Raw genomic sequence first — 23,987 nt, forward strand, 5'->3', positions numbered from 1 at the left:
AATGACGAAGCTGTTGAGCCTGCTTCTGCCTGCTGCAGGCTGCCAGATAAAATGGGAATAAAAGCTCCCTGCTGTACCCCCTACCAGTCTCCATTAACCCCTGCTGATGCTTTATTATCGTCTGGGTTCTCCAGAACAGCATAGCATGAATCAGTGGGTAAAAAATAAATAATAAAAACTCCTATGTAGCATAAACAAACCAGAAACATGGCTTACAAGAATGACATTCAGTTTGGTACCCCTGCAATCAAATAACGGTTCTGAGGAATCCCACATGCAAAGGTGAGAAAAATGAGAAAAGCACAAAGTATGCAAAATCATGTATGAAAAAACTACTTAAAGGCAATAAAGGCAAATACACAAATGCACTTCTGCTTTTATCCCCCTTTTCACCTATACACAAACACATGAAGCAAAGCAGGGACCAGGCATTTTATTCTGATGCCTTCATGTCCAATTCCAAATTTCATCTTTGGAATCTGTCACAAATACCTTTCTTTGTTGCACCTACACCAGCGTCCTTTCTTCAAATATAAGTTTAAAACATTTACTGAAGGCCAAAGCATCTTCTATTACACAGATATAAAATAATGGATGGTGAGGGCATGGAAAGTGCAGCAAACCTCAAGATTCCTGGTTGCCACTGGAGAGCAGGCAGTGTGAGCAAACTTGAAATGTTAGTAGTATTTTAACTATCGTAGATTAAGATAGGAATCTACATTTAGCAGAGGCCATCTGATTAGTTAACACCAGAGGCTCTACCAGTCAAGCTGGCTCTGCCCAATCAAAATTTCCAGGTACTGTAGAAGGGGATAAATTCCTTGTGGTGCTTATGAGGAATGTGTTAGGGAAGACAGTTTGGATCAGTTCTGCCTCAAGCAAAGGCAAACCCATCCGTGGGATTGTTTTTGCTCAAGACTGGGGTGCACTTGGTGGGTGATGTAGAGGGATGGGGAAACAAAATGGGAGATTTATTCTTTGGATGAGAACAGTGTGTGATGTTGAGCTGTATAATATTGGTTGCCAAATCTCCATGGACAATGAGGATGGACTGCTCCAGACACACCAGTCATGAGCTCCTGATGTAATTTGCAACTAGCCAACATCACAACAGTCCTCCTGCCCTGGAAGACACTTGGGACAGAGAGAACCCACAGACATGGACTATATTAACAGACATCTTGGGGGGATGGCCATTGATTACAGAAATGAGAGCTGTACTTTGTGTGTTTGTCTGTGTATATATATACATGTATATAGTTGGAAGGAGTAGGACCTGGACATATAAAAGGACACGGTATAAAATAAGGGGTAGGACATGTCCTGGTTCTGGCCAGGACAGAATTAATTTTTGCAGTAGTCAGGAGGGAGCATGGCCAGGACCTGGAGGTTATTCTGTGCCCCTTCAAGTCATTGCTGGGGGTGGGGGAAAGGGACTCTCTTCCAGGGAGAAGGGGTTCCTTCAAACTGAGGAAACACGGCAGGGGGAGAGGGAGTCATCCAGTTTTTTCTATTGCCAGGGATATTCTGAATGAATAATTTCTTTCTCTCATTACTATTGTGCTGTTACTGTTAGTTTTCTTATCTCAACCAGTGATCTTTGCTTTTTGTGCCTCCAATTCTCCTCTCCATCCTGTTGGGGGAAGTGAGAAGTGTGTGGTTTGGAGAGTCTTGGTGGGAGCACTAAGTTGGGGAGCACCATTTCTTAATCATGACAGGTGTAGATAAAAAAAAAATCCCCTTTAGACTGAACCTTTCTCTTGGATGGACACCTCCACTTCATCCTATAGAGCTCTTCCATGCTTTACTAACTGCAGAAGCCACACTGAACATGTGTGCTGATCACTCCCAGGGTCACTGATTTTCAGCCCCTATCTGCCCATCTGACATGCAGTTAGCAGGCAGCAACATTGCATCTAAGGAAGAACATGACAGAATGGCCTCAACGCAGGAGAAGAGAGGCTGTATGGGTTACATCCAAAGGTCTACCCATCCCAGTATCCTTTCTCAGAGAATAATCAGCACTTACACTCACAGAACTGCATAAGAAAGGAAATGTCTACAGAAATGTTTCAAGAAGATTCCTTCCTTCTACATCAATTTACAATTCAGTGATTTGTAGCTCAAAGACAATTTTACTTGCCACTAAATTGCAGGGGAATTCTCTTCCACAAACCTACTCAGTCTTTCTAGTAACATGTGTAAGCTTTTAACATCTACAACCATTTCCACAACATCTGCTTTTGTTTGTTCTGTACCCACCACCTAAAATTAGTTACAAGGACTAACATCCTCTGTCAAAAAAGGTGTCTGTGTGGGAAGTGTTGATCACCTTACACAAAATTTTATAGATCTGTGTCACATATGCCTAAATGAACACTTTCAGGAATCAAAAAATACAAACCCATATCCTCAAATAAAACTAAAATCTAAAAGCACTGAAGAAAAACTAGGAGAACAACTTCTCTGTTGCTTTAAAGGTTTTGGCCCTTCTGTTTCAAGATTTACTGCAAGTTGATAAGAGTTAACAAATGTTAACTTTTTATAAAAAGCAGCAGCAGTAATATAACTCTAGCATTTGGAGACTCATAGGAAAAAATAACTAGTAATTCTGAAATCTTAGAGTGATAAATCTTTTCTGATGCCCCACTTAGATAGTAAATGACAACCTGGAACAAACTCATTTTGCTGGCTTACACTGATTTAAGAACAATGAAATGGAAATTGTCCCAAAAAACCTTTGTGCCAAATCAGGTATCTTCTGTCCTGCCACAGACACTATAATGTTGACATAAACATTCTATGATGTGTTCTAGCCAGTTTGACAGAATTGCAGCAGTGAGTTCGTGCCTGATCTAGATGAAAATTTCTGCCACAAACTGATCCTGAATAGAATTATTATTAATGAATATGGAATTTCAGAGTTCTGGCAAACATGAGGGTGAAGAATGCCTAACTTTCCTTTTGCAAAACACATTAAAGACTGAGACAGTGTCAGGGCTGAAGTGCTCAATAATAAATCTCTATACATCACTAAGACTATTTTCTACTCTTTTCTCAGAGCTGGTGTAATATTAGGTGAATTACAGACTATAAATCTTGTTTTCAGGACAAAGAAAACTCTGCTCCCTGAGGCTCTCTTAAGGACTGCTTCAAAGCAACTCACCTTGAAGGACTGGAGTTACTTTGCCTCTAAAGGAGAACTAACAGTTATGTGACCTTCCAGCACATGACTATGACTTCACCTTGACTTATTTGTAGCTATAAATGAGTAAAACCTACTTTGTAAGTCTAGAAAAGATATGATAAATGCTAAAAGTTATTTGCAAGTTAGGAATCGACAAGGAAAGCCGTAATTCCTCAACAGAAGGCAAATCTACCAGGATATAGCGCAGGCAGACCTGTGCACCATGTAGCAGTCAAGTCTTCCACTTCCAACAAAAGTTTTTGAAAGCAAACTGATCAAATGCTAAACAATACCATTTTCTCTAAGACTGACAGATAATAAATGTCAAATTTGTTTTGCAACTGTTACACAACAAGATAAATACAAGACTTTCAATGTAGGAGAGAAAAAAAAGTGCCTTTGTTTTAATTAAAAGTTTCAGCTGGACATGTCAGAAAAAAAGGAAAATCTATGCTCTTGCTGAAGTTCTAATTAAACAAGGGAGATGCAAAGTATAAAGGATTTCTGGAAGTATAAACTAAGATTTATTTCTTTAAAATATGTTTTACTAGGGTCCAAATTGAGTAGTGCAAAGACTGAAAGATAATTTTTTTAAACTACATACATTAATCCCAGTAAAAAGCTTTTTCTCTTAATGACTTAAGAATTGACTTATTTAACAAGTCCTTATCACACATTCTTACAAAGACAGCTTTACTACATGGATATAATTTCTATTTTACACAAAAAAATGAGGGAAGAATAGCAAGTAACTTGCCCAAAGGCTGAGAAGAACAGAGTTATTTCTTAAAGCACAACTCAACCACCATCCTATCACCCTTTCTGACTGTATCAAAATAGGAACACTTAGAAAAGCGAAACTACATTCTATAACTTCATGGAATAAAAAATTCAGGTACAGTTACAAACCTCTATTTTGTCTGTTTTGGCATCGCCCCAGTATATTTTGCTTTCTGCATAATCCAGTGCCAACCCATTTGGCCAGCCAAGTGAGGTGTTCACCAGCACAATTCTGTCTGAGCCATCCAGTGCTGCCCTCTCAATCTTTGGGATTTCTCCCCAATCAGTCCAGTACATGTACCTGCAAAGGAAACAAAACCTTATTAATTCAAACCTCCAATATTCTTATAGCTTCTTCTGGACTACTCTTTCCCAAAACCATACAGCACACAGAAAGTTACATCCCTAAACCAAAAATACCTCCCTACCTAAGTAAGAAGGCCCAAACTATTCAGAAAGAATTGGCATGTAAACACACAAAATTCCTGTATCAGCCTGCTCAGCAAGGCAATATAACCAGTGTTATTAGCTAGAATAAACAAGCTGATCCATGCAGTCCACAAAAATATCTTTAAAAATAATAAAATATAGACACATAAGGTGACTACCTAGGTGGTCAAAGTAGAGCAGCAGTGCTTGTGCCTCAGAGCCTTAACTTTCAGAGAATCCCAGTATTTTCATTTGGAAAGCTCAAAAGTTTATCATTGCATCCCATTATCTGCATAGAAGCAGACAGAGGTATCTTCTTTGCATGACCAATATTTTTAAAAATGCTCACAAACAGTTCCTCACCCAACCATGGGATCCAGCACAATAGCTCTGGGTTCTTCCAGGTCTTCTGATATCAAGATTTTCCTCATGGTCCCATTAAGCCTGGTGACTTCGATGCGGTCTGTGCCGGTGTCCGTCCAGTACAGGTTGCGGGCCACCCAGTCCACAGCAATGCCATCAGGGTGTGCGATCTGAGCGGTGACCACGAACTGGCTGTCCGAGCCGTCAAGGAAGGAGCGTCGGATGGCCCTCACTTCATCATCCGTCCAGTAGATGTATCCTTCCAGAGGATCAAAGTCAATGGCAATGGCGTGGCGGATGTCCTCCAGCGGCAGCACGATGTCTGTGAAATCGGGGGTGTCCAAGGAAATGCGCCTCAGGTCCGTCCGACGGGCCAGGAGCAGCAGCGCAGTAGCACCTGCAGGAACAGGACAAACACAAACATCTTGGAAACACTGTGCAAGAGGCCTGGAAATAGAGAACCTGAGTCTGTTCTTTCCCAACAACATGGTCTAGCTACCTTGATTTCACAGGACCTAACCAAACTGCTGGGTATCAGCAGAGAATTTCACTCCAAGGCTTCAAATGTGAAGCTGCTCACAATGTTCTTCTTCAGAACAAGTCAGATGTGTTTACAGAGAAAATTAAGTGGTCCTTTCCTTTCCCAGAATGTATCACGTTGCACATATTCTATCGTTCCCTCCAAATTACTGAAAAAGATACGCAGCAACTATGCTGCTATTTTGTGCAAACCAACAGATGGCCTGCAACCTCTTAGATGAGGAATTATTTACTGAATGTTTGCTGCTGTTGATGAGAGGATAACCATGACAAACAAGCTGTATGTTTCAACAATGCCTGATGAATGGAAAAAATGTAACATAAAACACCATGAGTTTCTCTTTTGAGAAACTCTTATTGAACGAGTCAGATTTGGGAACAGACCACTGTGCAATGACCATGCAGAGCAGGACGGCTGTCACCTCCTCCTACATTTGCTAAGAACAAGCTTATTTAAGACATGAAGATACGTAACAGTGTTTTGAGCCAAAGCACACAAAAGCCTTGGTGGTTTTTGGGTCAAAAGTCAGAATCACAATAAATAACTAAGATCAGCTTGCACTGCAGAAGATGTTTTACCACACAGGCAACACAGCATGTTTAATGGTACCATCAATGACAGTTGCAGTTATTGTCTAATCTAATTAATTTTCATTTAATTTTCTACACTAAGTCCCCAGTTTTCAAGGTAATGAAAGATAAAAATAAACCACATCCCATTCCAATTAAACTGGCTTTTCAGTTTGGAGTCTTAGGGAGATAAAAGCAGCTCAGGCCCGAGGGAAGCCTGAGCTAAGGTGAAAAATGCATGTATAATTTCAGGGAAAGTGTGGTGCAATGGCTCTCCTCAAAGATTGAGAGGACAGGCTTTGGCAGGGACTGATGGAGGATGAGGGGGAGGGTGAAGAAGGCTTAGGAAAACAAATGCATGAACATGCAGTGAAAATGAGCAATCACCAAGCTACATTGTGTCCATGTCTTGATTTTGATGTGTAAGAGGTATAAATAGGAGCTAGAAGACTGAAAGAGCTAAAACTGAAGTAAGTTGGTGATGAAAGAAGAATTTTGGTGTCTGATGCCAAATTTGTTTTTTAAAAAAAAAGACAGTAATTTATGTTGGTTGGTGCTAGCTGAAACCTCACTGCATGCTAAACCTTGGAAAGATGCCAAAGCAGCCACTGCTTCATTTACAGCAAGTTTTAAGTGTTAAAAACCTCTAAGACACTTTCATAGTGCTGCAGGAAAGAGCACCTTTCAACAACTGAAGTTGAGGATATTATGACAAGTGTTTCTGATTGGTAGCCCAGAATGGACTAAGATCAGCTTTGGGATCCTCTGCCCTAAAACACTTTGTGCTCAGAAATACATGTAAACACTACTCCACTGTCCTTCTAGTAACTCTTACGCAGTAATTAATCAGGACTGAGGAACCTATAATTACATGCCTATGTATCCTTCAAAATACTGTAAAGCATGAGACATAGCCAATGGAAAAGGGCCTGTTAGAGAGGTTTTTTTTAATTATTATTACAGACACAATTAATCTTGACACAGCAGTCTCTATGTACATCTGTATTTGCTGCTACTATGTTTAACAAAAAATTCAGCATAAAGATTCAAGTAGACAGGTGCATTATGTTCATAGAAAGTCTTAGTACGTAATTAATTCCTACAATTTAGGTTCAAGAAAGAAAGAAACCCCTACTACATTATCTTATCAACTTCACAGTCTTTTATCCAACCTGGTTTTTAAACATAATAATGACAAGTATATTCAAAACCCCAAACAATGATTTTTTTTTGCATTATCAAGTAAACCTAAGGTTAAACAAATGCCCTAACCTCAGAGTTCAAATATATATACTGTCTACTATATACAGAAAAAGTGTAAGGCATAATTTAAAAATAATTTGTGTGTTCTAGCTGAAGCTGACAGTCATTTCAAAGAACCAATTCCAGGTTTCCAGAAAGACTCAGTTCAGTATAACCATACCCTTGCTCGAACTTATCCTTCAAATTGACCAACTGACCTTCACGTTCTTCCCAAAGATGACCCATTTCAACAGCTTCAGTATCCTGCTTTCAGCCTGCAACACTGTTGTTTAGTCAAACAACCCATTGTTTTTAAGCTTTAATTCAGCACTGGGAAATGACTGGCTTTCAGTTAATCCGTGTTGGACTCTGGAACCCTGAGCTAAGAATTTCATGGTCCTTATTTGGCGGCTTTGCCAGCATTCCATTCCCTCCATCAAACACCCACCCTGAGCTCTCCAACCAGGCAATTAAAAGTTTAAAGCTTACTTCAGAGCTATTACCCAAACATTTGCAAACCAACACCTCAGCTGCTTAGTTAGCTCAGCAGTCATTCTGTTCAGGAAAAAGAAACCGAGCAGCAGAGAAGCACCACACTTCCAGCAGGCTGAGGGAAAGATCACTTTGAATACCTCCAGGCTTATCCTGACAATACCAAGAGCTAGGCATATTTATAGACTGATTCCATCACTGCCTTGGTAACAGCCAGAGGAAAGAACCCCAGGTAGTCACAAAAGTGTGGCAAACACCAGCTATGAAAAGTTTACCTGGCTAGGCACTGATCACCACTCAGAAGATGCTCAAGGTACTCAAGGGTGCCAGGACATGACAAAACCAATCGATTTTATTCACTTCTACTCCAAAGACCAGTTATGAAGTAAAAGTTAAGATGACAGCAGGATCTCCAGACCTTTTGCCTTGCCTAAGAAAAATCAAGCCTCTAATGATGAGCATGAGGGAGAGAATGTTATGAATACAGAATTGTATTTCAAAAAAAGGAAGAGAGAATGCAGGCTGCATGCAAGCATAACTTTATTTTTGGCTTTTTAAAAAAAAATTATCAGCACTTATTAGGGGAACTGGAACAAGTCGCAAACATATAAAACTCTTACAACCTCAGCTGGCTTAGATGCTTTCAAAGGGCATAGGGAAGCTGCAGCCAGAACTCTGATCTCACACACATATGCAGACTTGAGGCAGTTTTCCCTCTGTTTCTAAACCATTCATCTTGTCGACAAAGCTCAAGATTCTTTTTAGCAGTGCCTCAAGTCACAGGATATTGAAGATAGTTAGCAATTTTTTGAAAGCCAAGTCCTTTACTTGTCTAAATATGGACATATAAGCCTTACTACTCCAGACTCAGTTTTGAGAGCTTTACACTATTTTTATTAAGCACTTTGAAAGCTGGGATTACAAGCTCACAGATGATGCATTACATTAGTACTGGAACTAATGCTTGCCTCAAAAGTTCACTATTAAAATTCTAAATAATTTAAATCTGTGTGCTAGATGGAGTTAAGGGAAGGGGGAGAAAGGGGGAATCAGGGCAAGCATAAAGATACATGCAATGGCACAGCTTTAAGTCCAATGCCCTTCTAACCTTCATATTTAATTACATCTTCTCAATGATATACAGGCATCAGTCACTTGTAAGTTATTGAACTTTAAAGCCATCAGTGGTTGCTGAGCTACACAGACACTCAGGAATGCATACAAAAGAAGTGCTAGACCTAAGATATGTATAATGCATTCCCTGTATCTGAGAAATCAAGATTATTAATACATCCCAAATAGAATTACTTTACATTTGACCAAAACATTTAATTCTTAAATGTTTCTCCCCAGTTTTGAAGTCACTATTTTGAAAGAGTCCCTGATACAGCAATACAAACACGAGTTTTTCATGTAACCTTAAAACTACAAAGGCAAAAGAACATAAATCTGCAATTAATTATATATTTCTTCTTTACTTTAAAAGAAATTAAAGAATGAAGGTGTGAAACTAACATCCTGATCTGTGCTATCAAATTGGGATCCTGGCTACTTCTGACAAAGCAAATTAGGCAGTGGACAGCCTTAAACTGCACAAGGAAGTGCAAAATTCTGCTTCTGCCTCCAGGCCTACTAGGAAAATAGGATGTGAGTATCCATGGGCAAAATAAAGACTTTTCCTGGAAGAGAACAGAATGGCCAAAGCAAGGTTGAAATCGAAGAGTGAAGCACTGTTTTTTCTTTGTCAGGTAGCTCACACCTCCTTGCTCAGCAAAAGTCACCACTGGTTTTCGCAGTTTAAACTGCTACTGTGGTTTAAAAAGTGCTTTAAACCACTTTTTTCACTATTGGCAGAAGCAACTGCAGGACACAAGTCAAACTCCTTCCGGGCAAAGACAGAAGCTGAGCACATGGACAGAGAGATCTTCAAGCACTAGTAAGAATCTAACTCCAATAACAAACTCATTTATATAAGAAAATTCAGGTTTGTCTTACAACTAGCAAAAGATCATTTGAATGTAGCACTGCCAAAATCGGAACAGCGGCACACACAATACTGCAAAAGAAATTCCAGTATGTTGTGCAGAACAATACATTACCAAGAATATAACAAAAGGTGGTAAAAGCTCTCTGGCAGAAGACCCAAGTCCTGCCTGGGTGCTCAGAAAGGACTCTTTGCTTCACATGTTACTGATAGAGAACTATCAGGCCATGAAATAACTTTGCTTCTCTTTTGCTTGAGGGACAGGTATTTACAAACTTTCACCTAGGATATGGGGGAGCTAAAACCTTGCTACAAACCCACATCTCAGTATACTTCACTGTTTTGATTTGTATTATCAGGTATTAGAAAAATAGTTTTATTCTAAGGTATTAACCCTTCCTGAAACACTGTGGAGATACTGTTCAAAATTGAAATGTGTGTGTATGTTGCTGTATTTATAGATCTTACCAGAAATATTAAAACTCCTCGAACGTATGACTAAAAAACCCCTACAAAAATAGAGAAACTAGCACTGGGAGAAAGGCAAGGGAGGAAAAGATTTTCTATAAACCAAGATTATTCAAAAATGCTAGGTTGTCATGGAAACTGCTCAGGGAGGGTCAGCCAGCCTCACCTTTGTCTGCCAGCATCATCTGTCAATGCCAAAGCACTGCAAACACCACAAACACACACTCAAATTCACCCATCAAAATCTTTCCAGCGCAGCCCAGTATTCTCCACAGTGCAGAATGAAATAAAGCTCACTCCTCAGAGAGGCTCATTTCCATGAAAAAATTTAGTTTAGGAACCAATCTGATTTTAGTCTATTGCTAGAAGACAAAGCCATCTTAAAGAGGAGAAAATCAGCCTAATTTTTCACCTTTCTTCACTTAGTAGTCACCAGTCTCTCCTATGGTCATGTACACATTCTAATTGCAAGTGGAGATTTAATCAGCACTGCAGCATTACAGATGTATACTGAAACTACCTGAAGTAAAAATGTTCAGTTCTCAGGGTTCCACTCTACTTTCACAGCAAATACAGAGAACAGGCAAGTACAAGGGGAATAAAACAGCCCAAGAAACTAGAATCAATCCCCTACCTCTGCACACTTGAAAATGAGAAAACAAATTTACTTTACAGGGGTCCTGTAAGAGCCTAAGAAAGGATGTCTCCACAGAGACAAGTCCAGATTTACATCTTGAACTCTGGTCTTATGGCTACTCTGGCTCTGTTCAAGTGCCATGCTCTCCTCCCTCCCCCAAATCAATAACTGAAACCTTTGCACCTACAGGAAGGAATTCTAGGGGATCTCTGCCTTGAAGAGCTCTGGGAAGTTGTAGGTCACTCACAAAAGCTCTAAGTCTGCTTAGGGATCTACACCTCCCTTCAGGGAGAGAGTGAAAAAAAAATCACTATTTTGGGGCATGCTCAGCACTAAATGCTGAACTTCTTGCATGAGTATGTAAGAAATTAGCCCTGCACAAGATCAAAGCTGCACAAAACCAATGGACCTGATGAATAATTTGAGTAGGTTGTTTCATCTGGGTTATGTGCTGTCTTCCTTTCTAAGATGGAATTAAATAAACAGTCTCAATTTTCTCCCCTCCTCCCACCCTTTTTTCCTGAAAAGGCAGAGGCAGAATGTTCCCAAAAGATAAAGCAGCAGAGTGGTGGTTTAAAATGCAACATGATATTGACAAGCATAAAAGAAATGTTCCTGTATAAAGTTTTTTGCATACAACTGGACAAAATACTATAGCAACTTGGTCAACAATATTTCTAGTACAGTGGGGGCTCATATTCTGTAAATCAAAAACATGTTATGGCTGACTGGGAACATAAAATTTGGCTTCTCATGTTCCGGAGTGGGAGAAAAGAGCAACAGTTATAAATTCTGAGACATAAGAAATGGCTAAAAAGTGAACTGATGATTCTGAATATCTCTGCATAAAAATTCCTTCTGAATATCTCTGCATGAAAACTCCTTTTAATAAGGTTCTGGGGTGGATTTTTAATACCATTCTTCTACTTACCCTTGGTAATTTACTTTGATACACTGGAATTTATCTGCACATATCAAGTATTTTTGAAAAAGCACATGGATTTTTGTCACATTCTGACTACATACAACCAACCCAGAGCAGTATTATTAAAGCTTCTCCTTACACCAAGGGAAATGGAAGAAAAACATCTTGTTTATGTATTGGGAAATTCTTATAAACAATCCTGCCAGGCTAAAATGGGAGCTGTTTTTCACATAAAAGCAGCAATTTATTTTAACAAAAATAAGCACATAAAAATAAGCAGCAGAGAGCATGAAATAGCATGAAATTAAAGAAAACTCTGAACATAGCTGACAAACCTGAAATAATTTTTAAAATATGAAACTTCAATTAAAAAATATTTCTGTATCCATTTTATTTGGCATATTTACACTAAGCTCTGCTGTATCACTTCTTCCTCTATTTACTTCTGTCCTAGGGAGATGATCTACGTGAAACATGGTTATTTATGATCCAGCTAATTATCTCCCAGTGTTAATTTTGAGTCTGTTAGTGTACTACAGCAACCACAACACATCACAAGACCTACACTTACAAAATATAACTATTTAAAATCATGTATATTAGCCCACAATGAGAAACTAAAAGCAGTTTTGGGTCAGTGCTTGCAGCTCTAAATCTTGATCATGTCTTGAGTTTTAGTGCTTTCAGCACCTCTAAAGACTGTCATTATTTTCAGAGAGAGATGTCAGGTCTTAGTGTGTAAAATAAATGGACAACAGACTTAAAAAAAAATTAAAAAAGGAGTTATTATACAATCTAATTAGCCAAATACTTCATGATCAATGTCAGAAATATTTTAGGGACAAGAAAAGAAGTAGGTATTTTTTCTCTAAGAAAAAGCAACAACAGAGCCCCCCAAACTTGCAGGGAGTTAGTGACAGAGATAGAACTGCAATTTAAATTTTGTAACTGGATGTAACCTGCCCTTCAGTCATGAGAATTCTTCCTTTTTAAAACATAGAGGGCATTTTCCAATCACTTTATCTGTACTGCAAAAGCATACATCGTTTCAGAATTTGCCACCCTTAACATGCATTATTCATATAGTGCAGCTGGAAGAACCGCCTTCCCTCCAAAAGTTACTTTGTGTTTAATTTAAAAGATTTTTTAAAAACAAAGCCTACCATCTTTGCAGGACTTTCCATTCTCAAGAAGTTTCACACCAGTGGGACATGCACACTGATAAGAGGGCTTGGTAGGAGACATCAAACACAAATGGGAGCAGCCACCATTATTAGTTCCACATGGATTTGTAGCTGTTAAACATAAATCACACAGATTAATGCTTCTGATAACAATGAACTCATATCGTGTGTTAAGACACAAATGGCATTTGAGTGGTAGAATCAGTGGCAGCAACAGAGATTAAAGGAGAAAATGATAAACACAGAACAAGTAAAAATTACTTTGAAGTGTTGAGTAGTGGGGTACTTATGGTATCAAAATGCATGGATGTTTAATGTTTCCCTTCTTGGGAAAGTAGCACTTAGCTCTAAAAAAGAAATTTGTTTCAGCTCTGCTCTTCTCATTTTTACAAACTCTTCAGCATACTGGTGCTGAATGTATATATAAAAACAAAATGCAAATACAGTAAATTAACACAATGGTTAAGACATTAGTTACTACATAGGGCTAGTCCTGCTTAATATCATCTGCCAAATTAACAGTACTTTTCACTCATGAACTACCACTTAGAAAAATAAAAATACTGTGTTGCCTGAAGTTATGGTACAGGAAACAGAAAAATACAACAAGAGCATAAATGTGTCAGGCAGAAAAAAGTAAGAGATGGGGAGTTTTCTTGCACTTAAAAATCCCTGCAAAAAATGTAGAGAATATATGGTTTCGCTTTGGTTCTTTTGCATTGGAAAAATTGTATCACTACATGGGTGAAGCCAGCCAGCACCAAACAGAAAGACTAATTAAGACTTTTGCAAATCAGTTCCAGATTGCAATTAAAAAAGGACAGCAAGACAGCTTACCATTTGGCTGCCTCTTCTGGCTGAAGGCATGGATGTCCATGGGAGAGAAGATGTTGGAATGTATTTCACGCAGGTCCTCCCCAGAGTACTTGCTGCAGGCCAAGATCGAATGTGTGTTCCAGTCAGTCCAGTACAACGTGTCCCCAAACAGTGTCAAAGCAAAGGGATGTGGAAGGGAGCCTTTAACCACTGCTTGCCTAACAGAGCACAGGGAGAAAATGAATGCTCACAGTTCATGTGACAGTTTTGCCTGAACACAGCTTCTGTGAAAAGAAGTTTGGGTACTGTTCATCAGAACTTAGTATTTATTTCTGGGAAACAAATACTGCCCCTGCTTTGGGGAATGATATGAAGGAACAACACAGGAATATTTTCAGGCTGCCTACTGATGCTGAGAAGCCCAAGAGATGCTAACTGAAATCCTTACAGAGATGTGTTGCTACTTTTTATCTCTTGAATAGTCCATGCCTGTAGGGCTCTCTGCCACCACATGAACACCAGCTGATTTTATGCAAGTCTGACTGCTACCTGCTGATATACCATGTCCACCAATTCCAGCCTCAGCAGATTTTGCACTGAGACAAACTGGTCAATTAGCTATCCAACCATCCATCTCTTCCAGTTCCTCTTTTGAACTATCAAAAAATACTGTAAAATTTTTCACTCTAAAGAAATTCTTAAAAGTTACTCCCACTATTATGGTAATTATTAACCTATTGTTTTTACTATAAGCAGTACCATTAAACAGACTTCTAGTGATTTTCTGCCATGGTAATGATATAATTTCTGAGCAAACTGGGTCACTGCCTCTCTCCAGGTTCACAGAAAAAATTAAAGTGTATACTCATATATTTTATGTATATATATAAAGAAACGCTCATTAGCTATCACAAAAATGCAGCACAAACATTACTGAATACAGTTGTTCCAGGTACTTGTGATGTAGAAACTAATTATCTGTACTTAAGATCCTCAGAACTGGAATTAAATAGCTCAAGTCTTACTTTATTCAGAATCACAGAAAAATTTAAGATGGAGAGGACTACAGAGGTCATCTGTACCAACACAAAGCAGGGCCACCACACAAGCACCACTTACAGGAGTGCTTCTTTCCATCTCCTTTCTTCTTAACTGCCTAAGTGAAAGTATGTTCCCACCTAGGCAAGGTCCTTCTGAACAGGGGGGATCACCATCCCTTTCCTGAACTGGAAACATAAAGGACTGACACACAGCCCTGCTACTCCTTCTGAAAAAGGTCCACTAATGAACACCAGACTCCCATTTTTCTTCTTGCAGGTAAGACAGTAATCATCCATACATTTACTGAGAAAACACCCCCACACCACAAGCATGACTTCTGGAAATAAGTCTAACCGAAGTGGTTTAACAGACGAGAAAAATACTCTTATTTTCCAAATATTTGCTGTTTAAATGTAACAGAAGAGCACATTAATGCAAGAAGCTTGAATGTATCTTCTGAGTACAAAGAAACTATAGTCATTACAGTCCTTTCACCTTAGCTTTTTAAAAAAGATGCATTATAAGCTTTTTTTTTTTCCTATAGTTCCCTTGCTTACCATTCTAGTGTTCCAATTCTACACAGAATGAAACCTTCTATTTCTCGGTATTTTGCACTCAAAAGTAGGACATAGTATCTTTTCTTTCTTATCTTGTTTGGAGTCAGGTATATATTTGCTTCTAATTAAATGCACCAACTAAGCATCCTACAAAAGACACTGTATTATAATTTAAAGCTGAAACCTGCCAGCCAAACAGTGAAGCCAGAATGACACAAAACATCCTGGTACCATACCAAGTAAAAAGGCATTCTAAATCTGCATATATTTTAAGCAACCTTATCCCCAAACCCTAAATACCTTCAGATTTGAATTTTAGTTTAGAGCAGGCTTGGAGACTAAGTCTTTATGTATGACATATTGTATGACATTTGACAAATCAAATAAATGACATTTTGTCATATGAAACAGATGCAATCAAAGACCATAACTCTCATTATAACCAAACCTGCCCCAAAGACCACATTCCCATAAGAAGAGAAGCCACATTTTTATGAAGCATTCTGACTAACTTTAAAACAAAACTGATCAACAAAAAAAAAACAAAACCACAAAGAAACAACAAAAACAAACAAAAACCCACCAACAACCCCTCGCCCCCCCCCCCCAAAAAAAAAAAGCAAATAAAAAAATAACAAACCACAGAGAGGAATTTTACATGTGATTTGTACCCCCCAGTAGTTGGAATAAATCTTCGAGTACAATAGCTGCTGTTAGACATGCCTAACTTTCAGAAAACCCTCTATTCATATGACAATGCATCAGGTGAACTGTGACCCTTATTTAGACCAGCCCTTATCTGGAGAGATTCAGAAGCCCTTCATTTTACTGTGCTGCCAGCCACAATCTTGAAGCAAATTACTCCTCAACTTTTATTATTTTTCTCAGCAGATACAAGGTTGCAATGCATGAAGATGGCTTTGGGCCCAAACACAAGTGTGTATTTCTTGCATTTCAGTAAGATCAGTATTACCAGTAATGTACTCTGTAATCTTTGTTTCCAGCAAGCCAGTAGAAGGTGATAGCTTCCAACCAGCAAAACCAGCAGGGCTTTTTCTCCCTTGGAAATCCTCCACACTTGCAGCCCTGCTGAACAGCAGCCACACGATGTGTGCCAGCATGGAAGCAGTGGCTTGAGTTAAGCTCAGTGAGTCTCCACACCCTAATGAGGAGCAGGAGGAAAGGGCTGGAGAGCCAGCTATTAAAAAACAGGAAAAGGAAGAAGAGAGGGGGCAAGAAATGACCTTCTGATGGCTGCTGTAAGCAGCTCTGCTTTAGCACAACCTGCACTAGGAACTGCAGAGCTCTGCTTTTGGTGAACAAGACGATGGGTCCTGACTTCTGCCTAGACCGATTATTCATTAAACACACCCTGGTGGATGAAGGTGACCAGTGTCACCTGTGTACTCAACTGCTGCCCAGTGCGGATGGGAGCAGGTGCCTCCCACCTCCAGGGTGGTTTACAAGCACCCATACAAGGTCAGGGAGCAGAGAAGTCTCCACATTCCTGACCCTGATGGGTTCCAGGTAGAGCGCTGCAGGTGCAGTTGGACTGATGGGAACTGACAGCTCCTCACTGGCAGCTACACTATCAGGCCAGGCTTCACTGCAACAAGTGACAGGACAGCAAAAGGCACTCCACCCTATTATCCTTCATTAAGCTCTTTGGTTCCTTCAGACTGCTGCACTTGTATCATTAGTTTAGTTTAAAAGAGATGCCAGAGACAATGGGAAAGCGAGAGCTGGGAATAAGGGGTAATGTTATTCATTCAGGAGACATCTCCAGGGCCTCAGCAAGATGCAAATTGGCTCTATATTAGATGGAACTAAGCACACACTAATAATCTTCCCTGCACCAGGCATATAATCACATAAATTTGCCTTAAAAATCTGGATGGTGATTGACATTTAAAAGGCCACCATCTCTGTTGAGTTGGCTGGGAAGGAAATGCATAAAGGGATAGCAGAGAAGGAAGGTGAGGAGAGAAATAGAAAGAGAAAACAAGCAGTTTCCACAGAAATTAAATTCAATCTGTGTTGAATATCATGATTTCCCAAATACAACTATTTATCATGACAGTAATCAGAGATGTCATTACAATAAATATTTGCTATGGTAGAGTTTTCTACTGTCTGGAGAAAATATAGATCTGATTTAAATATATTCATCTTTGTTCTATTCTTATTCTGGTAAAGAGTCCTGTGAAACACTTTGTGAACATAAAGGAAACAAACAATAAACAAGTTAAAGCAGGAATTACAAAAGGAGCTACTGAACTCTGAAATAGAATAGATACATGAAATTTCATAGACAGTCTCTCCAGTTTTATAAAAACAATGACAAAAAAGCTTTTGCTTTGATAATATTAAATAAAAATTAACAGCAAAATGACCAAAAAAACTCCATTAAATTAATGTCCTTTATTTTAACCAGGATTTCCTCAGTCTACCTTTATTTCTTTTTCTACTAACTAGCATTCAAAGCTATATTATAGCTATGAAATTTAGTAATTCAGATCACAAAAAGAAAGCCAGCAATAATCAAGATAATTTAAATTTTTAATATATTAAGAACTCCTATTTCCCCCCTAGAATATTAACAGATATTTTATATCCAAGCATAACTGCATTTCTCCATAAAAGTAAACAAGTAAACAGTTTGCAGTAACCAACTGCCTTTTAGTCTTGCTGCATTACAGTCTTCTAGTCTCAAGACCTGATCAGAACACCTGTAGAAAACCTGGGGTACTCTATATGTTCTGGCCTGTATGTCTCTAAACCATTAACACTCCAGCTTCACAGTAGCAGAACTCTTTTCGGGTGACCCTGAGGCTGCCTGTGCTCAGTCTCCAGGGCAGGGTGGAAAAGTTTTTGACATTTAAGTTTCACTCCATTTCTCCAGTGTCCCTATGGAGCATCCCATACCTATTACCATCTCCCAGGCTATCAGAAAGAGGGGAAAAAATCTGCTTTTGGTGCTCATAATATTAAAGAAAGCATATAAGAGGTTTGTATGAAGCAAATTTAAATATTTTAAACAAAACCTTATTTGCCATCTACAGAATGCTTCATGCTTTGAGTATTAACAAAATTGCAGGAATTTCACATCTTCAGCTTGTGACAACTGGAAATATTAGCAAGTGGCCAAAGCACTCAGAGCATGAATTAGATGAAGCAGGATCAAAGACTAAGATGCACCCATAAAATATCACACGAAGGATGCCACAAGGAGGGCAGGGAGCTCTGGTTCCCTCCGCTCACAGGATCTCCTCTCCTGCCGACCTAACAAAAACATTTGAAGTGCAAACTCAGAAAAGTAATGCATTTTTATCATGAATGCCTGTCTAAATATTCCTATCAGAAGACAAACCTGCTTTTAATTAGCTGAGAAAGTAAGCAAGAAACATGATTTGCGGGATACAATGCTCTCTTTTCAGGCCAAAGTGCTCTCGTCTTTTGCCACTTCTTTAAGCCACAATTGCCAAGTGTTTCCAGAAAGAATATATAACAAACAGGTCTAGCCATGATATGTCAAATCCAACCTGCAATGAAAATCTGAAAAAGTCACTCAGAAGTCAAATTCTGGTTGAGAAACGAAGTCATTCTGTGAGTCATTTTTCAGGTAAACAGATGTTCTGAAGCTCCAATTTTGCAGCATTTTTATTTTCAATAGTACCTTGGGGAAGAACCAATAAATTCAACCCAGCTCTATGTCCAAATAATCTAATTAATTCTGTTTATGCAGGATTCTCCAGCAGTTTTAATTAGGGCATTATTTGGCGTCTGCAAACTGGTCTGTGATGGTGCGGTATTGAAACAGGCTTCTCACCACTGACTGGTTCTCCTTCATTGCTTGAAGGTGTTAAGCAATTTATCACACAGAAATATACAGAAAGGTATAAACAGAACATGAGATTTTATATCTTGTACATAATGTCATGTACTGTACACATTATAGGCCTATAAGGAAAAAATCCTCTTCTAAATGCAGGGATACAGTATTTTTAGTGATTCAGCATATCTGCAACTAATCATCTGGCAGACAGACATGAGCTGATGCTTGAAAAGGAGAACTAGAAAAATCAACACTCAAGTGCAAACTTAAGACATTCACCTCTTGCAAGAGCTTCCCAGCTTTCTGATAGTTGCTGAAAATATGTTCCCTCACAGTGGCCTCAAAAACCATCTCATTAGCACAAACACTTCCTGGGGGACCTTGTAAGTGCATTTCCCTTCAGCCAGTAACATGTTAACTTATTAATTAGAACTGCTGCTGCAGGGTACAGGAAGGGGAAATTAATTCAAGAACTGCTTTAGCAGGCCAACCTATCTTGGGGACTCTACTCACAGGAGAGCTGTCTGCATTTCAGTTTCGTTTAATTAGTCCCACAAAAAGCAACTGCTCCCTCTGATAAGAGTAGGGCAAGAGCTGCAAAAAACCAAAACCACCTCTTCTATGTATCAATTTTCTCTGTAATTATTGCATTGTGACATGAAAAACTGTTCATTCTTCTCACCCACTGGCAAATCAAGGGCGTAAGTCATCAAGTTCTTTGCTCTTGTCTTTATTCCAATGAGTCCAACACTGGAGCAGCTAGGGCTAGTAAATCCCAGGACTAGCAGGTAATGAACCATAATCATCCCGGTCAAATTTGCTACAGAGGTTTTCTCAAAAATTTATGACTCTACCACATATTTAACTGAGTACTACTGCCAGAGCTATCATATTATATACTGCTTTAGTGGCTCACTGTGACTCCAGTCCTACTGGAAAAGGTGACAAAAACTCCACCAAATCCCAGTAATCAAGGCCTATAATTTATTTCTTTTTCTACATAATCCTCCCAACAGCCTATTGTAGCCTTTCACTTTCCAGACCCCTGCAAACAAGTAAAGGATTCATGTCCGTCATGCACCTGGGATGGGGCCGCCCTGGATGCATGGACAGACTGGGAATGAGGAATGAGAGGCTGGAAAGCAGCACCAGGGAAAGGGACCTGGGGGTCCCAGTCAACGGCCAGTTGGACATGAGGCTGCAGTGTCCTGGAGCCAGGAGGGACATCCCTGTCCTGGGGGCATCAGACACAGCTGGGCCAGAGAGGGATTGTCCCGCTCTGCTCTGGGACAGCCTCACCTCAAATATTGTGTGAAGTTTTGGGTGCCACAATATCAGAGGGACATTAAACTATTAGAGAGTGTCCAAAGGAGAGCACGAGGATGGTGAAGGGCCTTGAGGGGAAGCCATGTGAGGACACTTGGTCTGTTCAGCTGGAGGAGACTGAGGGCAGACAGCGCAGTCACAGCTTCTCCTGAGGGGAGGTGGAGGGGCAGGCACTGAGCTCTGCTCTCTGGCACCAGGGACAGGACTTGAGGGAACGGCTGGAGCTGGGTCAGGGGAGTGTCAGGCTGGGTAACAGGGAAAGGTTCTTCCGCCAGAGGTGTCAGGCACTGCCCAGGCTCCCCAGGGAGCGGTCATGGCCCCAAGGCTGCCAGAGCTCCGGGCGCGTTTGGACAGCGCTCTCAGGGATGCACAGGATGGGATTGTGGGGTGTCTGTGCAGGGACAGAGGCTGGACTCGATAATCCTTGTGGGTCCCTCCCAACTCAGGATATTCCATGATTCAGATCAAAGTACTTCTCTGAGATATAAATATTAAAAGTTTTAATTCTTGTTTAGTGCCAGGTGTAGAGAGCTAATATTCAAAATATAAGAATAAAAGATCAAAAAAGTTTTGGATTTCTTACAGATTGAGAAATACATCACAAATTTCTAGAGAGAACGTCTTCCAAATTTTCAATCTCTGAGGTCTGAACTTCAATACTATAATAGTGGCAGTGACACCAATTAAAATATTTTCCTATTTACACTGCATTTTTTCATTTTCCAAGCCACAAAGTCAGTTTTCTCTGAACTGTTTGAAACTTTTTTTGATAGGATGTTAGTTCCTACCAAATATTTCTCCCAAAGCAATTAAAACTTATGCCATGCTACTTTACATAAATCTTTTACAATTACTTACCTGCTACAGGCTCTTTCCCACCTTCTGCCATTGCAACAGCAAAAAACTTGACAGATTAAATCTTTATTCATATGCTTCCTTTCTAAGTTACCAAAACTATCCAGATCTAGAAGACCCAATTTTTATGAAGATATATGTCTTTCAGCAACCCATCTGCCTTTTTCATTTCACTAGGACCAACTTCCAGAAGCATGTATTTTCCCAGACATGCTGGCATTAGATAAGGCATTAGAAAAACTAGTATCACTTTGCAAGGATAAAAGAATCTGTTCTGATCATGAGAAATTTAGAAACAAAAAACCTCATATCAACTAAATATAAAGCAGCAATTTAGAAAAATGGTCTAAATAGCAAGAAAAAAAATCACCAGAACTGGGAATTTTTAAATAAACCAAAGAATCTACTTTAAGTTAGATTAGGCACTAGAAAATGATCTTGTTCTCCCCCACACTTAAATCTTAAGGAAAAAGCCCTAACTGATAGCCTTCTTGAGAGGTGGTGGTGGATAACTGTAGGTGGGGTGTGGTAGTCTGTTATTTTGCACTTTGTTCTTCTGTAGTATGTTTTAATATTCCTTGTTATAAATTTGTAATGGTTCATTCTATGTACCCCATTTGGCTTCCCTAATGGCTCAGTCCTGAGTTGTTTTCCTCAGTTTTTCCTGCCAAAATGTACGTCAATCCACAAGTCAATCCACCTGTATAGCTCCCTTGTTCCCTTGTCTTACCCCTGTCTGTCAAAGATAGCACACCCTTTCGGTTCTGGAGAGTTCCCTGTCTTTCACCCCTTCCTCGAAGCAGAATTGGGTTGTGAGGTTTGCACCCTCCCCATGTTGGCTTCTACTGGGGAGCCCTTACCCTGCACCCCTGCCCTAATGCCCTCCTATTGCTCAAAGGTTGTGTCCTCCCCGTGTTCCCCCTACCCTTTAAAAGTAGTCCTTTCATCTTCAGATTTGTCACTTGCTCTGCCCCCACTTCGAGATTAAAGCCTTGGAGACTCAGACAAGTGTCCTTCCCTCATTCCTGTGCTTCGGTTTCCCCGTGCTCTGTGTCTCTGCTGTGCTCCCCACCCGCAGCAATCGCCGCCACCCGCAACAGTCTCAGCAGAGACTCGGGGGCAGCCACTCGTGTGTCTGCCCTGCGGCCACTCGTGTGTCTGCCCTGCGGCCACTCCTGTGTCTGTCCTGCGGCCACTCGTGTGTCTGTCCTGCGGCCACTCGTGTGTCTGTCCTGCGGCCACTCGTGTGTCTGTCCTGCGGCCACTCCTGTGTCTGTCCTGCGGCCACTCATGTGTCTGTCCTGCGGCCACTCGTGTGTCTGTCCTGCGGCCACTCCTGTGTCTGCCCTGCGGCCACTCGTGTGTCTGTCCTGCGGCCACTCCTGTGTCTGTCCTGCGGCCACTCGTGTGTCTGTCCTGCGGCCACTCCTGTGTCTGTCCTGCGGCCACTCGTGTGTCTGCCCTGCGGCCACTCGTGTGTCTGTCCTGCGGCCACTCCTGTGTCTGCCCTGCGGCCACTCCTGTGTCTGTCCTGCGGCCACTCCTGTGTCTGTCCTGCGGCCACTCGTGTGTCTGCCCTGCGGCCACTCCTGTGTCTGCCCTGCGGCCACTCCTGTGTCTGCCCTGCGGCCACTCCTGTGTCTGCCCTGCGGCCACTCCTGTGTCTGTCCTGCGACCACTCCTGTGTCTGTCCTTGCAGCCACTCGTGTGTCTGTCCTTGCAGCCACTCGTGTGTCTGTCCTGCGGCCACTCGTGTGTCTGTCCTGCGGCCACTCGTGTGTCTGTCCTGCGGCCACTCCTGTGTCTGCCCTGCGGCCACAAGCGGGACAGCCGGCCAGTGAACCTCCATTCCGTGGCCGCTGAGAGCCAGACACAGTGGAGTTATTTATTGGTTGTTTTTGGTTTTTTGGTTTTGTTTTTTTTTTTTCTTTTTTTTTTGTTGTTGTTGTTGTTTCGTCTTTTGTTTGGTTGGGTTTTTTTTTTGATGGGTTGGATATGGCTAGGAAGAAAGACTAAAGGCTTTGTGGGTTTTGGGTGGTTCAGTGGGGTGATTCCTTCCACTGAAAAGGAAAATCTAAAAGGCTTTTCTTTGGCTGCAGAATTAAAAACTGTGTTTTCTTTCCTAGTATTAGTGAATCAGTTACTGGAAAAGATAAAAAAATAATAAAATATTAATTACAGCTGTAAAATATCACATTGAAAAAGATGAATTTGTTGGACAGCCAAAAGACAGTATCTACACAAAAAACCAAACCAAACCACACCAAAAAAAACAACACTTTGGACAGCCCCAGAAGATCTTTTTTCTTAATAACAGGCAGAGGCTAAGAGATCATAGCAGAAAAAAAACACCCCATAAAATCCCACTGTGGAACAGCCTAACTTCTGCAGTTCTTTTTTTTTTTTCCCTTATGATGTAATTGCAAAGAATAAAAAATGAAACCAAAATGCCTAGATACAGATGATGACTGCTTTTTGAATCTTCACAACATTCTCACATGCCTAGGGAAAAACAGGTGCTGTTAGAATTGGTTTGTGCCTCTGAGTGCTTAAGGGAAGTCAAATGTGCTTTCCTTTCTAGGAATGACTTCCCTTTCTGCCCCTCAACTAGTATAATATATTAGCATACTGCCACGACATATTTCTGATACTGAAATGCATGAATTTGAAAAAGAAACTTAACCTAAAGCATTTGACTGCTTTTGGTTTTATGGCTGCATAAGAAAGAATTAGTAGATCTAAAAATCTAAATTATT

General features: G+C 40.3%; 1 protein-coding gene across 6 annotated transcripts in view; it reads right to left on the reverse strand.

Annotated features, from left to right (window-relative positions):
- The window catches only part of LRP6 (LDL receptor related protein 6), a 133,744-nt gene that overhangs the window by 52,882 nt on the left and 56,875 nt on the right, over nucleotides 1-23,987 (reverse strand). For 3 of the 6 annotated variants that reach the window (XM_021535114.4, XM_021535113.4, XM_021535117.4), the window contains exons 4-7: nucleotides 13,639-13,835; nucleotides 12,781-12,912; nucleotides 4,760-5,156; nucleotides 4,097-4,268 (exon numbers count right to left, since the gene is read on the reverse strand). In XM_021535114.4, coding sequence (XP_021390789.1) covers nucleotides 4,097-4,268; nucleotides 4,760-5,156; nucleotides 12,781-12,912; nucleotides 13,639-13,835 — 898 coding nt within the window. The remainder of the gene's footprint in view (nucleotides 1-4,096; nucleotides 4,269-4,759; nucleotides 5,157-12,780; nucleotides 12,913-13,638; nucleotides 13,836-23,987) is intronic. The other 3 variants (XM_085568168.1, XM_085568167.1, XM_085568169.1) reach the window with 2 other exon arrangements.

This window comes from Lonchura striata, chromosome 1A (assembly GCF_050655825.1).
Source record: "Lonchura striata isolate lonStrDom1 chromosome 1A, ASM5065582v1, whole genome shotgun sequence".
Classification (NCBI taxonomy): Eukaryota; Metazoa; Chordata; class Aves; order Passeriformes; family Estrildidae; genus Lonchura; species Lonchura striata.